Source organism: Pyxicephalus adspersus, chromosome 12, assembly GCF_032062135.1.
Source record: "Pyxicephalus adspersus chromosome 12, UCB_Pads_2.0, whole genome shotgun sequence".
NCBI classification, from domain to species: domain Eukaryota; kingdom Metazoa; phylum Chordata; class Amphibia; order Anura; family Pyxicephalidae; genus Pyxicephalus; species Pyxicephalus adspersus.
Window position 1 is genome coordinate 36,228,899 of NC_092869.1, and position 20,789 is coordinate 36,249,687.

The following is a 20,789-nucleotide window of genomic DNA, read 5'->3' on the forward strand; positions in this document are numbered from 1 at the left end:
CGTTCGTTTTCCAACGATAATAATTGGAAGTGTGTACGTAGCTTTACTGTCAGGACTCATGGGGATCCTAACTAATGACTTTAAGTGCACCAGGATCACACTATATAATGCAGAACTAAAATGAGAGGTAGATGTACCGACTAATATACACTTGGTCGTGGAGCTTTTTTTACACATGTGTTGTTGCATACCATAACACACAGTAATGTTCCCCCATGTGTTGAGGTGCTCAGCAATCAAAAACAGTGAAAGTCCTTTTTCCAAAATTTTTGTGTATTTGAATGGGCTACCTAATGTAACATACAAATGCATTGTACCTAGGACATTAGGATCTGACTGGGCCCTTAATCTTTCATAGACTCCACTAGAGCCCAATTCTTGTTCAAGCAAAACATGTAAATGGACTGGGGGTTGGAATCAAGACAGGGATTGGGCCTAAATATTCAGATTTTTGCATACAGTTTGTCATGGTTTAGGATTCAGATTCTTGTATAAACCCAATATTGTTGCTTTTGGAAGTTAAATGTGCTGGCTCCTGTATTGTGATAACGTCTTAATACTTTTTTTTTTTTTTTTTTGTAGTGATCACACATCATGAGTTTTGTGGAATACAGAGAGCCAATTCAAGATGGTGACACAGCCATTGTCTTTCTGGGACATGACTCCATGTTCCCTGTGACTATCAAACAGGGAGGCCAAACGCAAACTAAATATGGGGTCATCCGACACTCCACTGACCTTATTGGAAAGAAGTATGGCTCCAAGGTGACCTGCAGCAAAGGAGGATGGGTATACATTCTGTATCCGACTCCGGAGCTCTGGACAATGAACCTGCCTCATCGAACTCAAATCCTTTATTCAACTGACATCTCGATGATCACGATGATGCTGGAGCTAAAGCCAGGCTCTGTGGTCTGCGAGTCAGGTAATTGTGTTTTATTACGAGTACATTTAGGAAGGTTATTTCATCCCTTCCATTAAAACCATATTGCTGAATTGGTCCCCGGGGTAATAGGCAATTGTGAGCCGTCCTGGGAAATGAATGCTTGTTCTTATATTGTGTCAAAGTGAATCAAACAATGCATTTAGCCATATCCCAAACAATTGATAATACTTAGCAAAGGGTCAGTACAGCCAAATCTGATTTGTACACTTTTAGGTTGAATCATCCACTGGTTTCTATTCCAGGCTTTGCCAGCGCTCTACATAGAACCCCTAAAGGAGAACTAAATTCTGCAAGCTGTGTCTAAAAAAGCAAGCAGAGGTCAAAGGAATTGGGTTCCAGTTCTGCCAGTCCTACTTATAGTATGAGTGATGTTTACAGGGGAATATATGTCTCTATGTGAAAATGGCCATTTTGGTCAAGGCAGGACTTTGCATTCAAAAGTTTTATTTAAAATAAAAGCAATGGCAAAGCTCACTGTGCCAAGGCTAGGGTTAATAGCCAATGAAGAGCCCAGTTGTTCTGATTGACATTAATTAAACAGATGTAAAATATCTCATGTTGCATGATCAAGCACCCAAAGCAACTTTTCTTTTGCACTTCATGGGTTGCGGGAACTCTATAAAGGATATTCCATATATAAAGGTCCTTCAAGGGCCCACCCACAAACAAAGCATCAGATGAAAGAGGAGAGTGCCGGCTGCAGGAGGTACAAGGGATAAAGGAGGTAAAACTGCTTTTTATTTGCACCATAGAAAACAATAAATATTTAAACTTTGCAGTGCATCATCACTACTGTGTTACTCAGTATTCTCCTTCCTGGCGGGGAAGATGTACAAGGATCTCCCTGCTTCATATTTTTTTATTCTGCTGTTCTGTGCTTTCTCCTTTCTTGCTGCTGTTTGAGTGCTTTCTCATCTACCAAGAAAACTGCCTCCAAACAGGGCAGAAAAAGACATTGTAAGTCAATATTGGGAAAATATCAGGTTCAGTGAGATCATGGGCAATACTGGTGATTGGTTCTTTGTTTTTGCCTGATCTTTTGAACACATCTGGTCCACTTTAGAGCTTAACAGTAGGCAGATATAAAAAGACACTATTCATTACAGTTACAGTTATATTGTTGAAAAAAAATCCTTGAGTTTTTTTTTCATGCAGCTGGCAAAGGTGCACAATTGTGTGTCATGAAGTCAGTTTTCTCCAATACCCTGTACAACATGACTAGGATTGGCAAAATGTAACCCACACAGGCTTTTCCACACTGCTCAGTGCTATCTATCTGACATTGAGAGCGTTTTGGCAGGTGGAAAGAGAGCAAAGGGAGGTTCTCCTTTTGCTTCTTCATTGTTTTACATGCATACAATGTACTCAGAAGATAGGTCTCTTGGCAAGGTTGACTGGATCAGCAGTCAATTGAACAATATTGAACAAAATTTACTAATCTTATGGCAGGTATAACATTTCCTTAACATTTATTAAACTGTGTCTTTGCCTTCTTACTTGTAGCTCAGCTTTTTCCACCATTATATAGTTGCTGGATTATATGAATATATATGCTTCACACAATATGCAGCATTATGCAAAAAACATCTCTGTGAATGTCTGTGAATCACTTGGACAATTAGGTTTCAATGAAGCCTGGACAAGTGTCACTTTTAAAGAACAATGCTTAGTTGGAACCTTTTCAACTAATGACAACTATAACAAATTGAGCACTATAAACATGCAATTGTTTTATGGCAGAACTATTAAAATACTGTAAAAAATGATATGGTAAATATTGTAAAATATTAATTTTACAAGTTCCTAATTATTAATTAAACTGAATACATCATCTTATGCTACTTCATTATAAATTGATTAGTTGCATCCTCCTGGATTTATGTTCTTGAAAGAGAAGAGTTTACTTTCAAATAGATGTAAACCCCAAGTGAATGACATTTAAATAGGCAGCACGGCGGCTCAGAAATAAGTGCTCTGGTCTTTGCAGCTCTTGGTCCCAGGTTCGAATCACGGCCAGGACACTATATGCATGGAGTTTGCAGGTTCTCCCCGTGTTTGGGTGGGTTTTCACTGGGTACTCCGGTTTCCTCCCACATCCCAAAAAACATGCAGTTAGGTTATTAGCTTCCCCCCAAAGATGACCTTAGACATATGACTATGGTAGGGACATTAGATTGTGAGCCCCTTTGAGGGAAAGCTAGTGACATGACTATGCCCTTTGTACAGCGCTGCCTAATATGATGGCGCTATATAAATACTGTGTAATAATGATAATGATAGATGAAGCACTGTAAAAAACACACAATTTCCATATTTTTAAATATTTCCTTCCATTTTTTTCCATCTTTTGTTTAACATCACTCCTGCTGATCTTCTTTAGTGTGCTGCTTTTATTTCACATGGATGTAATGCTGACAACAACAGGCTGTGCTTCTGTCATATGGGTTAAAATGGCCACTTGTAGTCTTCTTCCAAAGCCCATGTAGGAGGGTGATAATGAAATAACAACAGGAAGATGTCACCCTATGTTAGGTATTGTTTTTTCCTGATTCAGATCCTTCCTGGCATTGATTATTTTATTAAAACCTGCAGATTTCCTAATATTTAAAATGACTGTTGAAATAACATTGTAATTTTAATGTATATATGAGATTTTAGCATTTGTGGTTACTTTATATTACATACTATTATATACAGTGTTTTCCCCAGCCCCTTTTAGCTGGGCACACCACCCGGCACTTTTTGGTGACCGCCCGGCTGTTTTTGGCTGGTTACTGAAGAGTTGGGTCACAATACCCACCCTGCCACCCGCCTACAATTTCTTACCACCCAGCTTAAAAAATATTCTGGGTTAAACACTGAGATATATATATATATATATATATATATATATATATATATATATATATTACTATATATTACTATATATATTATATTTTACTATACTATATTTATCATTTTTCAAGCATCAAATGAAACTTAAAATGATGTCTCTCAGCCCTTAGTAATAATATTCCAATAAATTCATTGGCTTCATTCTCTTGGATTTAGAATCTTGGAACTGAATAATGTTCTTTAATATTAGTGGACAGGTGCACTTTGTTAAAAAACAACTTTTTTTATTTAGCTTCGTAGATAGTAATTTTTAGGATCCTGAAATACTGATCTGCTTCTCCCATATCCCCGACGCTCCGCCTGTACTATAGTGCACCTGTGCACATTTCATTTTGATAATGGCCTTCCATTTGCAAGCCTCTGGTAAGCCGGTGTTCAGAAAGCTTAGTCAGGACATGTGATCTGAGCTCGGCTTGAGGTCACAGATGGTATCTCAGCAGCAGTAAAAGAACATTTTAGATGGAGATTCAGCTCCTGCAATGCTCCTTCAGCTTTGCTCGACTCTTAACCCCTGAGCGGACTGCGACGTGCCACTGCAGCGGCTGATTAGATTGATACCAAATCATATCTGTTAATATTTGTGAAGGACTTGTCAGTCACCTCAATGTCAGGGCTCCGTGTGGAAAATTCCACTAGTCAGGGAATCTGTAGATTCGAATTAGTGTATTGATTTTACCTTCCCTCCGGAGTGAATTATGGGAGTTCTGCTATTCTATGTTCTTTAATATGCTGGATTCAGACACAGTTGTAATGATTCCTAAAGTGGAACTCTATTCAAGACTTTTTGTAATGTGCACTATTTATAAAACTAGTACTACTAAAAAAAAAGTATAAATGAAATGTATACACTGGCACCAACATGAGGCATTATATGTCAATACAGTAATATATTTTGTATTGGTGCAGTAAAGGACCTTAAAAAAAGGTTGGAGAGTTTCAGTGGTAAATATAAAGGCCCTGTTTTTGCTGTCTATGTTTTTCACATTTATTTTCCTTTTCCAGTCACCCCACACGAAGGAAAGGGGGTATCTGCATCAAGGTGAACCAACAGCAATAACCCTTTTAAATTGCATGTTTTTTTTTACCTTTTCTTTAGAGAGATTCCTCTCATTTTTGTGAACACTTGATAAACAAGGGGCTCCAATAAGTCACATACGGCAACATATACAACACGATGGAAAAACACAAATGTGTTTGAGTTCAATTTGTTTTTTAATTTCATTTAGCTACATTCCAGGTGCATCAGCATTGGGTTTAACCAAAGCTCAAAGCCATTTCTGACCCGCTATATTCTGAGGTTTTCTGCTGCAGGGTCAGCCGCATTCTCAGCAGCTCTTATTCAAGTGATGATAATTTTTTACGCATGGCGAAGCAAGTTCTGAAAGTGACAAGGTGCTTTTGGCCACATGGATGTTGCAAGTGCAGTTTGCGTCTCCTGGCCGCACAGCAGTTTGCTGTACACCTGTGAGTGTAAAACCACACGTTTTAATAAACCTCTTAATGGGCACTTAGTTCATTTTTTTTAGGAAGCATCCAAAGTTGAAAATCTCATTCTCTGGAGTGGGATCTTTGCTCTGTGTGTGGAAGCAGTGGATTCTCTAAGGTCCGACAACTCACTTTGTAAGGCTTTGGTACACACGTCCAATAATTGTCGTTAGAAAACAAAGGACTATCGACCGACCAATGAATATGAACGATTGTATTGTGCACAATTCTGTACATGCTGTAACAATACGATCGTTCAAATATAATCCGTTAATAGTGTGCACATGGCAGATACAATCGTTTGAATGATGTAAAGGAGAAAGTGTACTGCAGAACAATCCACGATCACTGAATGACCGTACACCCAATAGATTGCGAACGATTGGGACCCAGATCCACCGGGACAGTCGTTCGTTTCCAGCGACAATCCTTGTTCATCGCCGTCGTTTTTTTGTTAACGATTATCAAACGATTGGTCGTCAGTCGTTCGTTTCCATCGATAATTATTGCATGTGTGTACGCAGCCTTAGTCAAACCTATAGCTCTAACACTGACATAGTGGGGGGCATGTTGGACCTGCAGAGTTCATGTTGTCTATGGACTTCTGCTCTCATATATCCGGAGTCTTATCATGCGGCACTTTGCAGAGTTCTGAAAAGCTCCTGTACAAAGTCCTATGTCAATCATACATTGTTCTGAGAACAAGGAACAAACTGTGTCTGGGCTGTGCGTGTACAAGCCTTTCAGACAGTTCTGGCTGTAGACACCCCGATTGTTTAGTTAGTAAACAGACTGTTTAGACAATTTGATTTCTTTATTATTCTGAATTGATTTATTTCTCCCTTGGTCATCTCAAAGCAAACACAGTTTGCAGGTCTCTAGGTGTTTGATGAAATTGTGGTAAATATAAATGATTTATTCTTGTAAACCAAATAATGCAGGGGGGGGGAGGTTTAATGGTTTAACGTCACCATCCCCTGGAGTGTGCATAAAGTCCAACTCTCCTTAAAAATGTTAAAGATCCCCTCCAACCAAAACTGTGGGGTTTCTTTTTTAGGAATGGAAATGGGTTTATTCTAAGGGGAAAATCTTTCAAAAGAAGGACAATATATAAAACTTGGCAATTTCTAATTTCACACATGAAGATTAAAATAAAAAGCTTTGGGCTGTAGAGTAAAAATAGTTGCATGATTTAGATCTGATGGTTTGCCAGTGACGCCTCCTCGGGAGACCAGGTTGGTACAATCCTACTTGTCCATTTTGTTTCTGAAAGCACATATTTCTTTTTCCTTCTAACTGATGTTGTATAGGGAGAAATGCAGTTTTTATGCTTAAGTACACATGCCGAAGGTGTGCCAAAGGCCTTTTAGTGAGCCTAGGTACAAGATCCCTTAGAAACTGCAGACACTATAAATAAAAGTGATCACTGATGTACCATTTACCCACCATGCTTTTTTTTAGGTACTGGAAGTGGATCTCTTTCCCATGCCATCATACGGACAGTGGCACCAACCGGTCATCTCTACACAGTTGAGTTCCATCAGCAGAGAGCTGAGAAGGCCATTGAGGAGTTCCAGCAGCACAAAGTGGATCATCTGGTAAGGGTGAAGAATCAGGATGTGTGCAAGACAGGCTTTGGAGTATCTCACATTGCAGATGCTGTGTTCCTGGATATACCATCACCCTGGGAGGCTATCGGTCATGCAAAGGATGCTTTAAAGATTGAAGGTATGATAAATAAACATTATATTTGAAGGTGTTTCCCATACCCGATGTTTGCTTTCATCATCTATGAAAACAATGGTTCTTGTCTTGGCGTTATGGTTCTGTAAATTTTGACCATACCCATAGCTGATGTCATAGAGGGTCATAGAAATGATTTTTATTATCCCTTTCAGCGACCTTGATTGTATAGATTTTTTCCATGTTGGATAAACTCCCAACTTTATGTCCTGGTAGTAGGCACATGAATTTGGGTATATTTCTTCAGTACTGATATACTGGGTACTGATACAGTAGCACAAAACTTTTTTTCAGTAAACTGAAAAGTTTTAGAACTTTGGTGTGAAAGGTTAGGTCAAAGGGTCAGCCAAAGAGGGAGCTGGCCTTTCCACCTTGGGTGATAAAGGACCTTGTGCCTGCTGTGACCCCTGTATCACCTGTTTTGGCCATATGGTTTTCTGGTGTCACAGGGATAAAAAGTTATGCTGAAATCAGTACAAAACTGATGGGTTCTTCCTGTGTCCAAGAGGAAATTATAAGAAAAAAAAAAAAACGGTGGAAATTGGGCATTGATAAGGATGACGGTTCTTGTCCAATTAAAGTACCCTATTATTTGTTCTTAAATTCTTGCACTGCCTTGTGTTATGCTTTGTCAGACATTTTCACATGCACAGGTCTTAAATATCCTTTTTCCTTTGTGGAAATGCATCGTTCCCCACTGAAAGTTGCTCCAGTTGCATTTTAATCTGTATGTGCCATTTGCGACATTTGTTCCAACCCTATAAAAAGCTGTGTAACGGTGGAGCAAGTAGCAGATGGCAACAACATCTGGTGGTATTTTCTATTGGATTTTTAAGCTTGTTCTTAGTAAACATAAAGCAAAAATCTTGCCATGCCCAGGGCTGTCCCTAATAAGAGTCAGGTTGAGGTTGTCATTTAAAATGATGCCCCCTAGAGGCAGCGGGGGAGAAGCTTATTTCCTACTGGTAATGGTCTCTGCTCCCCCTGCTATGCAGATGAAAAAGATGGCACACAAATAAAGATTAGCCATTAGGTACCCTCTGTGATGCTTAATGACCGCAGTTAATATTATTATTAAACAGGATTTATATAGCACCAACATATTATGCAGCGCTGTATATTAAATAGGGATTAAAGGAGCATTTGTTGAGAGGTTCGGTCTAAAAACCAGTAGGCAGCATTTTAATACCAACACCTGCCGACAATGCACCTTCTCCTTTTTTTCACAGATGCAGAACTCCCTCCCTGATTTTCTGCTTACCTCTACATTTCATTTTTAATGTACCGTGGTGTTTCATTTGAAACAATAAATGCCTGAAATGAATCTGCATTGGGGTTTGTGTGACTCAAAGTAATCTAATGTTTTCCACTAATGGATTCTGTCTGGTGGAAATGAAACCAGATTTTAACATTGCTGGAAATGGCTCTTATGGAGAAAAAACAGATTATGGCTCAGGGATTCGTGAAATAGCTCACAGATTAGAGATTAGTATGTTGCATTTATTTAACCTTGAATATAATGCATCTGACCGAAGGTGACCCAACTCCAGCTTACCTTTAATAAAGGAAATGTGATTCCCTGAGCAACCAATGACCCCCCTTGCGTCACTGCACCAGAAGAGAATGGAGTGATGATGAATGGAACAATATCATTGCAATTTGTAACACAGTTTGATGCCAAGAGGCACCGACCAGTTTGCTTGCCCGAGTCATATAACACCATAACTACGCATATATGTGCCCATTCACTTTTGTTCTACACCCATTGTTACAGCTCGAAACCATGTACTTTATTATTGTTCTGCAGTAAAGAATGCGTGTGGGATTTCATTTAGCTTTTGCCACCTTGTTCCAAGAAACCATTTAACTAAACATTAAAAAGGCATTGTCTAATGTGGTCACCATAAGGAAACCCCCTATGAAATTCAATGCAGCCATCACTGGAGTGCAAACAAAACATAATTCATTAATTGTTTAAATATATGTTCTTTTTTTTTAAGGAAATTTCTATCATCAGAACCCCTCTTCCAAAAAAAAAAAAAAACAGATCATGTGTGTTCAGATTATTATATTATATTTAGATCATGTTAGAAGGATGATCAATCTCTTGTGGATTTTATTACATTACCCGGCATTTGTGGCTTTGCTTTACCTTGTTACCCTTTACAACAATATACACATCAAGACCTTCCTAAACAAATACCTCTTCTGGTCTGTCAGATTTAGATCACACAACACAATATGTGTAGCAAAAAATCCTCATAAAGAAGCCGGCAATGCAGTGTTAAAGGAGCACACTGTGAAAAGTGTAAATCCGTGAACAAGGTGCAGTTTTGGTGACTTCTGAATCTGCTATGTGATAGCTGGGTGGGTAGTAACTGTGGGTCGGTGGTCAAAAAGGGTGTAGGGCAACATACGACAGATTTAGTGTTCTCGGAATCCAGTACCCACTATAATTCTCTCAGGTATCTACTTGGTTCTAACTTTTTAATGCCCACCCTCGTAGTATGTCCTATTTTTTCATCATCTTTGTACTATGCACCAACTGTTAACTTTGTATTATTCCCCCACCTTAAAAACAGCCTGGTGGTTACTGAAAAGTGCTGGGAGGTGCGCACGGCTAAAAGGAGCTGGAAAGAACACTAATTGGTATTCTGTTGGATTTTTATACGTAGTCACATAACTAAGTAAAAATCCCTTTGCATAGAAAAAAAGCTTTTTCCTTTATCCTTTATGTTTGGGCGTCATCCTAGGTCAACATCTCTTTCTTGAACTGATGGATAAAGCTCTGGGCACAACAATATCTAACGATCTGGTCTCACAGTATGGCTTTATTGGTACAACTCCATCCAGCATAAACTGGAGAGATAAAAATGTGGACACACAGAAACTTGGGGACACTGGAGCACAAGAACACATATAGTCTTCTACAGTAGGAATGGACTCAGTGGTAGTGTAGTGATCCATTGTTTGAAAGCCGATGGACATGTAGCTATGGCCTTAAATCCATGCCAATTAGGAGAGCTCTTTTTTGATTGGCAATAGTGCTGGTCAGAAAACCCAAAAGTGCCCACAACAGGTGATCATTGGGAATCCTGAATGTAACAATTGAGAAAACTGAGTGTAACAAGACAGCGGGATGAGCTTGTCAACCTGCTGCTTCTTCTTTCACCGGTCAGTTATTGGCAGGGGAGGAACCTGTGAGCATTTCTAAACAGCAACAGATACTATCTACGTGTGTTGTTCTATTAAACAAGTCTGTGTTGAGTAGCTGTGTGGATCTCTAAATTGGATGTACAAAATGTAAAGCTCCCTGATTTGTATTTCACCTAGGTATGAAGCTGTTTTTTTGGAGCTCCACTTTAATACCCCTTCCCCTCCGGGTACACTCTGTAGGCTTTTTACCAATCTTCATCATAAATTTATAACCTTTTTCATAATGAAGTCATTAATATTCAGTAATGTCCATCTTTAAAGTACATGACAGGGGCGTGTATGGTCCTTACCTCCCCTACCCCCCTGCTTCACAGCAATTTCTTATTAGTAAAGTGCAGGTGTTTTTATTGAAGTCTGTTCCTTTCTCTTTTTTTCTGTACCGCTCAGCATAGGTGAAATCATCCCGGAGGCTTTGATTTGGCTGTACACTCCCTCTTAATTAATGACTCTCAGCAGCAGACTTCTCTTTTTATTTGGCATCCGACCTTTTCTTCTGCAGTCAAATCCCTCCAAATTATTTCCCGATCAATCTTGATAATTAGCTTCTGTGAGAACACGCAGGATAAAGTTTGGCTCGGGTTCCTGTATGAGCAACAAATCTGTTATATGGTAAAGCCTTGTGCATCTGAATTTGTAAAATGTATGTATAATGTGGTTATTTGGTTATTTATTTTTGCTGCAACGAGACAGTTTTTTTTTTTGTTGTTTTTTTTTTGTAAAAAGTCAGGATTCAAAAACGAGAATGTGCTGCAAAGTATAGATTTCTATTCATGAGTATATGTGATATAGATAGCTGAATTATTATACATATAAAGCCTGGCCTTGGCTAAAAGTCACACTAAGTTTCTCCTCCCATTCCTGCTTATTGGATATTTAATGCTATGTGCACTTTACTAACCAATGGGGAGGCTAAAGAGTTTGAAAGGGGTGGGGCCAAACTTGTGCAGGAAAGTGGGCAAGCACCAGGTTGTTGGAAACTTTGACAAGGGCCAAAATGTAATGGTTATAGGACTGAATCAGAACATTTTTGAAATGGTTAGTTTTGTTTTTTTTTACCTAACTGACTTAAACTAGAAGAGCATGTTAGAAGTTGAAAAGAACTGTAAATCCTCTAATTCATGAAGGTTGTTGACTTCTGGGCCCTGATGAAGTGAATGTTGTCTGGGAAAACATATTAGCGCTAGGCAGACCACATTTATAAATGTCCTAATACAACTTAAAGATGTGGTAGTTTAAAGAACCCATCCATTCAAATATTTGCAGGTCTGCCCATCTTCCGTAATGAGGGGTTCTCAGTGTTGCTTATGGACTTTTCATATTGTAGAGGTAATAGGAGGAGACATAATAGAGGTAGAAGGGAACACCGGAACCCCCCAGGTAGAGTTGGGAGTTATGGAAGGAAGATCTTATTGTTGATATACTTGACATAGTAGAAGCCATGGGCTAACTTAGTACCTCTCTAAATATCACATTTGGGTGTATGGATCTCTGTTGGAATATTTAACAACTTGCATTTCTTATAAGCAGTCCATACATTTTTGGCAGTTAGCAACCATGCCAGTTGTCACTGCTGCTTGCAATGCTGGGGGTCTAGATTCAGTTCACACAATGAACACAGACTCCACAGACTGCGTATGCTTTGCCAAAAGTGAAGTGTTATTTTTAAATCAATCCTATCAGTTACGACTGGCAACCAGAATATGTACTGGGTGGCGGCACTGCTGGAACTTAGAGGTGATAATCTTCTCACCATCCTTCACTAGCTTCCTGTGATCCTAATCATCCTTTACGCTGGGAAAATGAATAGCCAGTTTGACATTTTCATCACTTGCTCTGCTCCTACCCTTTGTACACAGGAGACATCTTGAATACTATTTTCTTATTAAACATAAGAGACTAGCGGTAGAAAAACCTTGTTCTGTTTGGCAGTTGCTAGTAGTGTTTTTTTTTTCCATGCATCCCCATTTGGCGTAGTGAAGTGATCGCAGATACACCGCGGCTGTCATCTGATTTCATAATCGCCCTCTCCAAAGCCACTTGTCATGTCGGAGTGATATCATCCTGATGGGGCCAAATGTCAGAGCTGTCAGTCGCATCCTGATTGCTGTCTAGAGAACACGTGCTGGCGGAGAAGAGGGGGCATTGATAACTTGCGGCAGTATCGTGCCAAGCAGTGCATTATTGTAACGATTGTGTTCTGGTATCTAGAGAGTTACTAATTTCGTTGGAAAAGATAAAGGTCATGTTTCTAGATGGAATATACTATTCTCAACATAATCCAATTTAATGCTGTGAAATGTTTATTTTTTCCTTTCTTGGCAACCCCTATACACAACAAAGGTAGTGGAACACCTTCATATGAGCCACAACAGATGTTCAGAAACAAAGAGGTTTTTGAGGGCCTATTCACACCTTTCCAGTGCAGTGCAATGCAGAAAAATGTTGCAGTACCATTCATCATCATTGGCACCCCATCACGTTATACCATCTCACCACGATGAATGATCACTGCATTGCCAAAAAACATGGTGCACATCTGACTTTCCATGTCTGAGCTACCCTGTAATGAATATTGGTCTGATGCCTGGACTGACACTTTAAAAGTAAATATTTGGTGGCAATCATTATTATAAGAACAGATTAGATACACTGTTTGTAAAGAGAGATCTCTTGGCTTAGGGCTGTTAATAGCCATCCACTAAAGTGTCCTGAATGAATGCTTTAATTTCTTTTCATACATAATGTGATTGTAATAGAACAAAGAGTTTATTGTGTTGTGGCGTTCAAATGGATCTGTCATTTCCTGGATGTTTTCTCACTTGCTAATCATTAAGGATCCAAGAAGTGTCTGCAAGTAAACACTCAAATACAATGGCCATATAAAACCCTATCTACAATAAAGTATTTATAAAAGGTCATGCCCTTGTGATTTCTCTTGGGTTTTTGATTAAATGCCAAAGTATAGGCTTAAAGCTGAACTCCAGACAGATTTAAAAGATGTAAATGAGTACAGATCTATGATTATACAAATATGTGCATTTTTTCAAAAGCAAGCTGTGTCCCAATTCTAAAATAAAAGCAATGTAAGTACCTGAATTTCACTTGGTTTCAGCCTCTTGCAGGCCATGTGAAGCAGAACTCCAACTGGGAAAGGTAAAAGCAGCACAAGTAGTCTGTTGTGCTGCAATGATCATTACAAGGAGCATGGCAATAGTGACGGAAAGATGATCTCATTAGTCTGCTGCATCTCCATTCACTGTCCAATCACAAGGCAGTAATTGTTAACTAAAATTTAAGTGTAACAGCAGCAGAGATAAATGCAGATTAGGTTAGCACATTGTGGTAGAGCCATGTAATTCTAGGGATTGGATTTACCAACATACTAATTCTGCAAGTAAACAGGTCCCTTTATATGTTTTTAATTTGTGTTGTTAGATCCTTGCTGGGATTTTAGCTTTAGGTGTGAAATGGAGCCAAAGTTCTTGCCCGGTTTTCTTCTGGGTTTAGCATCTTCAGATTTCTTGAATTGCATTCCAGTAATAGCATATCTCTGGCCCATGGAGGTAACTAATTTTGATGTTTATGCATACCAAGAATTGAGCAGAATATTCCATACTTTCCCTTTCCAGCAGCTATGCAGCATCTTGTTTTCTCAATCGTTACAGGTGCTCTTTAACAGTTGTAAGAAAATGTATGTGTATGATATGCACTGCACTTTTTGTTTTTGGCTTGCTGATACACCTAAGGGGTTTGTTATTTGGGAGAACAGAACTGCGAATAAGCTGAACAGTAATTTCTTTGATTAAACCCGCCACAAGTCTGCGGATTAGACTTTGATCAAAAGCTCATGCTAATGTGAGTGGAATCATCCAGCCCTTTTGTAGAGTTCTTACCAATGAATCAAAATAATGCGAAGAAACTAATCTTGCAGCGGAGCACAGATTATATGCTGGTATATATTATGTTTTACAATCGTGTTAAATAACATAGAACTCTCCTAGAAATACAGTTCTGCATGTTAGCTTGTGGGCTTTTCTGTTCTTCAAGCATGTGTGCCTTTATAGAGGACCTGTGGAAGCTGAGCCCAAAGAAGGGGGGCAGAAGGCAAAGGACTAGTCCCCAATACCCTGCAGCTGATCTCGCAATACCTTTCTTACCTTGCCATGATCTGTGTTTCGTGTGTAAATAGAAATCTTGGTAAAACCAGGGCTTTTCTTCCCCCAGTGATTAGTGAAAATTTAAAAAAGCAGCAGATAGCATAGATTCCCAGGATAAATATAGCAAACGGGGAGATCCTTGCACTGCAGATCCTCAGATACATATTCCACCAGCAAGAAGCACAGTTGTGACATTTCATCCAAATCCCAAGGACAGTCGCAGGAACCAAAGCCCTGGCTCTACTAAGATTTCCATTTACTTACCAAGAAACCATTCAAAACATGGCAAGGGAAGTTAGAAAAGTTGAAATCAGCTACAGGTGTTGGCGACTAGTCCTTTTTCTTGGATGATTTCTTCCATCACATAAGCATTTATAAGTTTCCAAGCATAGGAAGTGCATTTGCTATTTTATAGTCAAAACCAATTCAGGACAAAAAGTCTTTGATAGTACATGTAGTCCCTGAGTTAAGGACATCTGACATAAGGAAGACTCCTAGATACAAACGGGGCTTCCCTGCTAGCTCATGTGCAGGACGGAGGCTTGATGGGGGGGGGGTGCATGACTTGCAGTAGAAATCTTTAGCTAAATGCAGCTGAGGTTGTGGGTATTCTCTTCTGCAACCTCCTGTAACTCTAATGAAAAAAAAATTCTGCAGTTGTTCCTTTTTATATATCAAAGCACAGCTTGCTCCAGAAGTTAATGAGTCTAGGCTCAACAAAGTTTCTTTTTCTTGCTTTGCTTGTGATTAACTCACAGTGAGGATTTTATACAGTAACTGAATCCACGCTGCCTAATAATGTTGAGACAAACATCTGTCCTAATTGCATTTATTAAAATAATGTACCTGTTCCGACTTACATTCAAATTCAACTTAAGAACAAAACCTACAGTCCCAATCTCGTATGTACCCCCGGGGACTATCTGTACTGCTTAGGTTTCGAGACAAATTTTAGGTCTTCACCACTTTATTCAAAAGGAATTAACGATTTGCTGGAGTTGAAACATGTACGAAGTGATAAATGTAGACTGTGACCATGTGAACAATTCTTGCATATGCTAGGCTTTTATCTCCAAAAACATATTGGTTTTTGTTCATTCAAAGTCATCATCTACTGCCTTGATTAAAAACCTGGATCATTACAATTCTGATGTCTATGCAGTTGTCCATAAATATCCAACAGAGATCATCCCTTGCTATATCCTTCATCTTGTGACTTGCTACAATGTACAACCTGCAGTGTTGCAGGGCTGAAGCTCAAATGTTTTTTTTTTTTTTTTTATGAAAAGGGTTATTAAAAAATGATATTGTTTCTCAGCTGAACTGTTTCGGACTGGCAAGGTGAGGTTGAGGTGCAGTTACTGCTTCCTCATCCCCCCTGAGCTGCTTCCTAGGTAAGACTATTTAGCTGCATCCCATAGACAATACATAGGGTGGCATTCATCAAGAGTGGTGTGTGTGGCCAGGATCCTCACATTAACACTTGTTCTCACACCAATCTGAACATATATACACCTAAATATAAGAAACATTTGTCTTTGGACACCACTTGACACTTCAATCCAGAAGGAAGAAAAGATTGTCAGAAAGTGTTTTTCCTTAACAAAAATATCTCTTTTGGGCAGTTGCCCCTTTAACAAATATATTCCTTCAAATGATAAATCAAGTTTACTAAAAGACAAATCAAACTCATATTTTTGTTGGTCTATTGAGCCCTCCTCCTTTTTCATTAACTGGTATTCAGTGTATTTGGCTCATTAGTTCTCATTAGACCTGCCTGCTTTTTCTAAAGTTTACAGTTCATTCCGATCCTGCTGTGGGTTTAGTTGTGCTCTGCGGCTGAACTATGTATTCCTTGGCTGCTTTTGTATAAAGTTGTAATTACCAGTCTCTGTATGGGCTGCACATTTATCACAGAGATTCAGCCACAGACGCATAAATCTATATCTTCGGGATGTGTTGCCACAAAGCTCACACTGTATTGCGGTCAGAAACTGAATTTGCAGCTCAGCCAAGTAATAAAGTGACTTTGTTTAGGCTTGCTTTATTAAATATAAAACACAGTTGTGAATGATGTGCCATCTGAGGGTACCCCTCCTGGCATCTACGAGTCGGTGGCAATTGTGGTACACGCTCGTCAGAACTGATAATAAATCAGAAAATGCAGCCAGCACACAGCCTACATGTCCAAGGATCTCTCCTTTCATCCAGAATTTATTATTATTATTATTATTAAACAGGATTTATATAGCGCCAACATATTACGCAGCGCTGTACATTAAATAGGGATTGAAAATGACAGACTAATACAGACAGTGATACAGGAGTAGAGGACCCTGCCCCGAAGAGCTTACAATCTAGTAGGTGGGGGAATTTCACACACAATAGGATGGGCGATATGTAGTGGTGGGAAGTAATGAGGGTTTAGCAGACAGAAGAAGATGGGTAGGCAAGTTTGAAAAAATGAGTTTTGAGCGCTCTTTTAAATGAGCAGAAAGTAGGAGCAAGCCGAATAATTTGCTGAAGTTCTTGTAGGCTGCCACAGTTCTGCTGCCAGAAAATGCATTCTTTGTTCCATATAAACTATTTCCCTTTCCATTTTCCTAAAATGCATTACAACTAGAAATCCCAATCATTAGGATTTTGTATTTCAATGTTTATTGAGTTTTTCAGAGAAAAAAATTACATAATACCTATAATAAGAACAATAGTAATAACAGATGGTCAAACATGCCTCACCAGCTTACAGAATGCACAATAATAATCTGACATGTAGACTAAAAAACAACCCTTTATGCCCAAAGGCTAAATGCTGAAGAGGCCAAAGAAGTGGACAGGGCAGGGATAAGGAGAAAGGGGGGTGAAGGACTCTGTTACGTAGAAGAGTCACCCATCTAGTGTGATCTGTTTTCCTTCCATGGATCCCAAATAGCATCAAATTTTCCTTCCTCAAGTATTATTGAGTGTGTGCGATAGCAGATCATTAACCATAATCCAGTCCATTTTTGAGAGGGTCTAGCAAAATCACATTAGTTTTCCACGATTGAGCCAAAGTAATGCAAGCTGCTAACAGAATAAGTTTGATCAATTTCAAAGAGTATTTGGAAACCCCGCATCACATTTACTAAATAAAGCGCTCTCCGGAATACATGGTAAATCCTTCTTTAAAACCCTGGAAATTATTTGGAATATTTCTGACCAAAAGTTCTGGGCTATGGGGCAGGACCACCACATATGTACCATGGTGCCCCTGGCATCACAATCCCTGAAGCACAGAGGGGGGAGGTAGAGGTATGACATTTGGAAAGTCTATCTGGTACTAAGTACCATCAGGAGAACGTTATAATTAGCCTCTGATAATGATGACTTAAGAGACATTTTAGAAAGCATATAAGGCTACTTTGTTCCATTCTTCTTGGGACCAGGAGAGCCCAAGATCATTTGTATCATTAGGATTTTGATGTAAAAGCAGAGCTTACAAACACCACATAACCACCTAACATGCAAAGTATGAAGCAGACTTTGCTCAAAGAAGCAATTTATACTGAATCCAAAGCGTTTTGGGGAAAGGCACCAACTGAAAGGTCACAGCAAACCATATAAAAATACTTTTAGATTTAGAATATAGACATGCTTGTAAAAAAAGGAAATTCTTGGACATTATGTTTTTTAAGCAGCATTAAACTGACTAATAAACGTTATATTGGTTCAATAAAATCAAGGGGATGGTCCTTAAATTTGACAGTAGGTATGCAGGCCAAAACAATCGGTTTCATTTAATACCAAACTTTTGAAGATCTAACTCTTGTTTTCCTAGCTCCCCTGCCACTCCATTGAGGTTCTGATTGCAGGAATAATGCTGATGATTGGCCTACTGCTGTGACATGGAGCAAGCCACATGATTTTCTATAGTTGGATGTACTGTACTGGATGTTTTTTGGTAATATGTAGATAAAACACAGGTTTGCCTAAAGAGGGATAAGCAGCGCCTCTGTAGAATTCCAGGTTTTAAAAATGCTGCTGCAGGCTACTAATAGATCTCACAACTCAGTAGCCAACTAAAAGAGCTTGCACTGCAGTGTGATAATGTTATTGCTAATATTGAGACATCGGCTTAGTGTTGGCAGTGCTGGTACTGGCAGGATCTCCAGCTTTGCAACAAACAAAAAATGCTTAAGCAAACAGTATACAGTGAGCCATGATGCCAAACATACTGAAAAGTATCTATAGGGTTTGCATATACTTAGAGTTTATGTTTAAATGTTCATTTTTGGGCAAAATTATAACATATACTCCCATAAATCTGCAATCCAGGTTCCTGAATAGTGCCTTCTCCTGTATGAGGTTCTACCGATCTATTACTGCAATAATGCTTCTGGTCCCTGCATGTCCTCTTTTGCCTAAGTCACTGCTCTTGTGATAGCTGATGGCAAAGGACTGACACAGGTAGTCCCCGGGTTACATACGGGATAGAGACTGTAGGTTTGTTCTTAAGTTGAATTTGTATGTAAGTCGGAACAAATACAATATTTTAATAAATGCAATTAGGACGGATGTTTGTCTCAACATAATATTAGGCAGCATAGTGTCAGTTAATGTATAAAATCCTCACTGAGAGTTAATTTTCATGAATCCTAGACATTTATTACCTTCTGGAGCAAGCTGTGCTTTGATATGGAAAAAGAAACAATTGCAGAGTTTGTCTTGGTCATTAAAGAGTTACAAGAGTCTGCAGAAAGAGCTCAGTTCATAAGATCACCCACAACCTCATGTGTGTTTAGCAAAAGATTTCTTCTGCAAGTCATGCAAACCGCTCTCCTCCCCTCTTTAAGCCTCCGTTCTGCACACAGCGAGCAGGGAAGCCCGTTTGTATCTAGGAGGCGACCGTATGTCAGATGTCCTTAACCCGGGGACTACCTGTATATCTGAGTCTTTTGACAGTGATTGGGACACCCAGTTTTGCAAACTAAAAGAGAAAACAATCGCATGCCAGGAGCATTACATGACTTGTTTTAAGGCAGTATAGGTTTGCCACCACTGGGTGGGATTGGGGTTTATCCCTTTGCCCGGAGTTCAGCTTTACCATGTTTACAATTGCAAATCATAAAGAAAATTTCCAAGTAAAATGCAATGTATTAATGGAACTTTTTTTTTTTCAGGTGGTAGAGTGTGCTCCTTCTCACCGTGCATCGAACAAGTACAAAGAACCTGTCTAGCCCTGACGGAACATGGCTTCACAGAGATCAACACCCTAGAAATTCTCCTCCGTGTCTATGATGTAAGAGGTATCAATCTTCCAGTCCCAGATTTCGGGACACCTGCCGAAGAGAAAAGTTCAGATGCCGATAAGTCCAAACAGCTCCCTGCTTCCCAGCCAGGCACTGCGCACTTCAAAAGCGGAGTATCACCCAGAGAAATGGTGGGTCACACTGGGTACCTGACCTTTGCCACCAAGAGTTTATTTTAGGATTTCCCCATGAAGCAGTGAACTTGGGCACTGTGAGTAGAAAGCTCCATATATAGCCAGGCTCGGCTGAAGAATGCATTTATGTAAACAGCCCATTCACTCTGAATGGCAGGGACTGAACCAGAAAAGTTACAGTACAAATCAGAAGCTCTGCCAGAGAATGAAGACAAATATGCAGCTGCAGCCATTCTTTTTCCCACTGTGTGTAAATAATAAAAGTTCCTTTTTTTTTTTTTTAATTATGTCGGCTTTGTTGTTACATTGGGTTAAGCCCTTTGGGGATTAAGATAATCTATCTCTGAGACTGTCATATTGAATAGACTTTGCAAGTGTTTCATCATGCTGTCTTTTACTGCACTGCAGAAAACTGCTGCATTGCACTATTCAGTTCTTGCACATTGCCAAGTGCGGTCATGCTTTGTGCTATAGCAGTCTGCATGTGAATATATGCAAGTTTGGAACGCAGAACAAAAAAAGAAGTAAACTAGTAGTGGGAAAAATATAATCCAGCACTTATACTGGTGGTGAATAACAGAACATAGTTCTTTGACAAAACAAAAACTCAAGGTGAAAGCCTTGTCTATGATGTGTTAATATCTAAATGACACATGCCATATTGATGACTGGGTCATCGCATCTCCACAACAGCAGGTCTTGTGGGATGTTCTGGTATGCAGTAGCTGGCACTTACAAAAGTGGTAAGAAGACTGGTGAACCTGCATTGGGGACATTGGTGCCCAAGGCTAATTCATGCATGGGAAGACCGGGTTAGGGTTTCGAGAGTCTATCCAATCTGGTCTGATACATCCGTACATGGACTGTAAAGTAATGGAAAAAGGTAGACTGGTCTGTTAAGTCACATTTTCCTTTTGATCATGTG

The 20,789-nt window shown here is 39.3% G+C and overlaps 1 protein-coding gene across 1 annotated transcript in view; it reads left to right on the plus strand.

Moving 5' to 3' along the window:
* Window positions 1–20,148, plus strand: part of TRMT61A (tRNA methyltransferase 61A) — a 23,704-nt gene extending 3,556 nt beyond the window's left edge. The window contains exons 2-4 of the mRNA XM_072428346.1: window positions 583–925; window positions 6,788–7,054; window positions 19,602–20,148. Of these exons, the coding sequence (XP_072284447.1) occupies window positions 595–925; window positions 6,788–7,054; window positions 19,602–19,909 (906 nt within the window). The 5' untranslated portion in view covers window positions 583–594 and the 3' untranslated portion in view covers window positions 19,910–20,148. The remainder of the gene's footprint in view (window positions 1–582; window positions 926–6,787; window positions 7,055–19,601) is intronic.
* The last annotated feature ends 641 nt before the right edge of the window (window positions 20,149–20,789 follow it).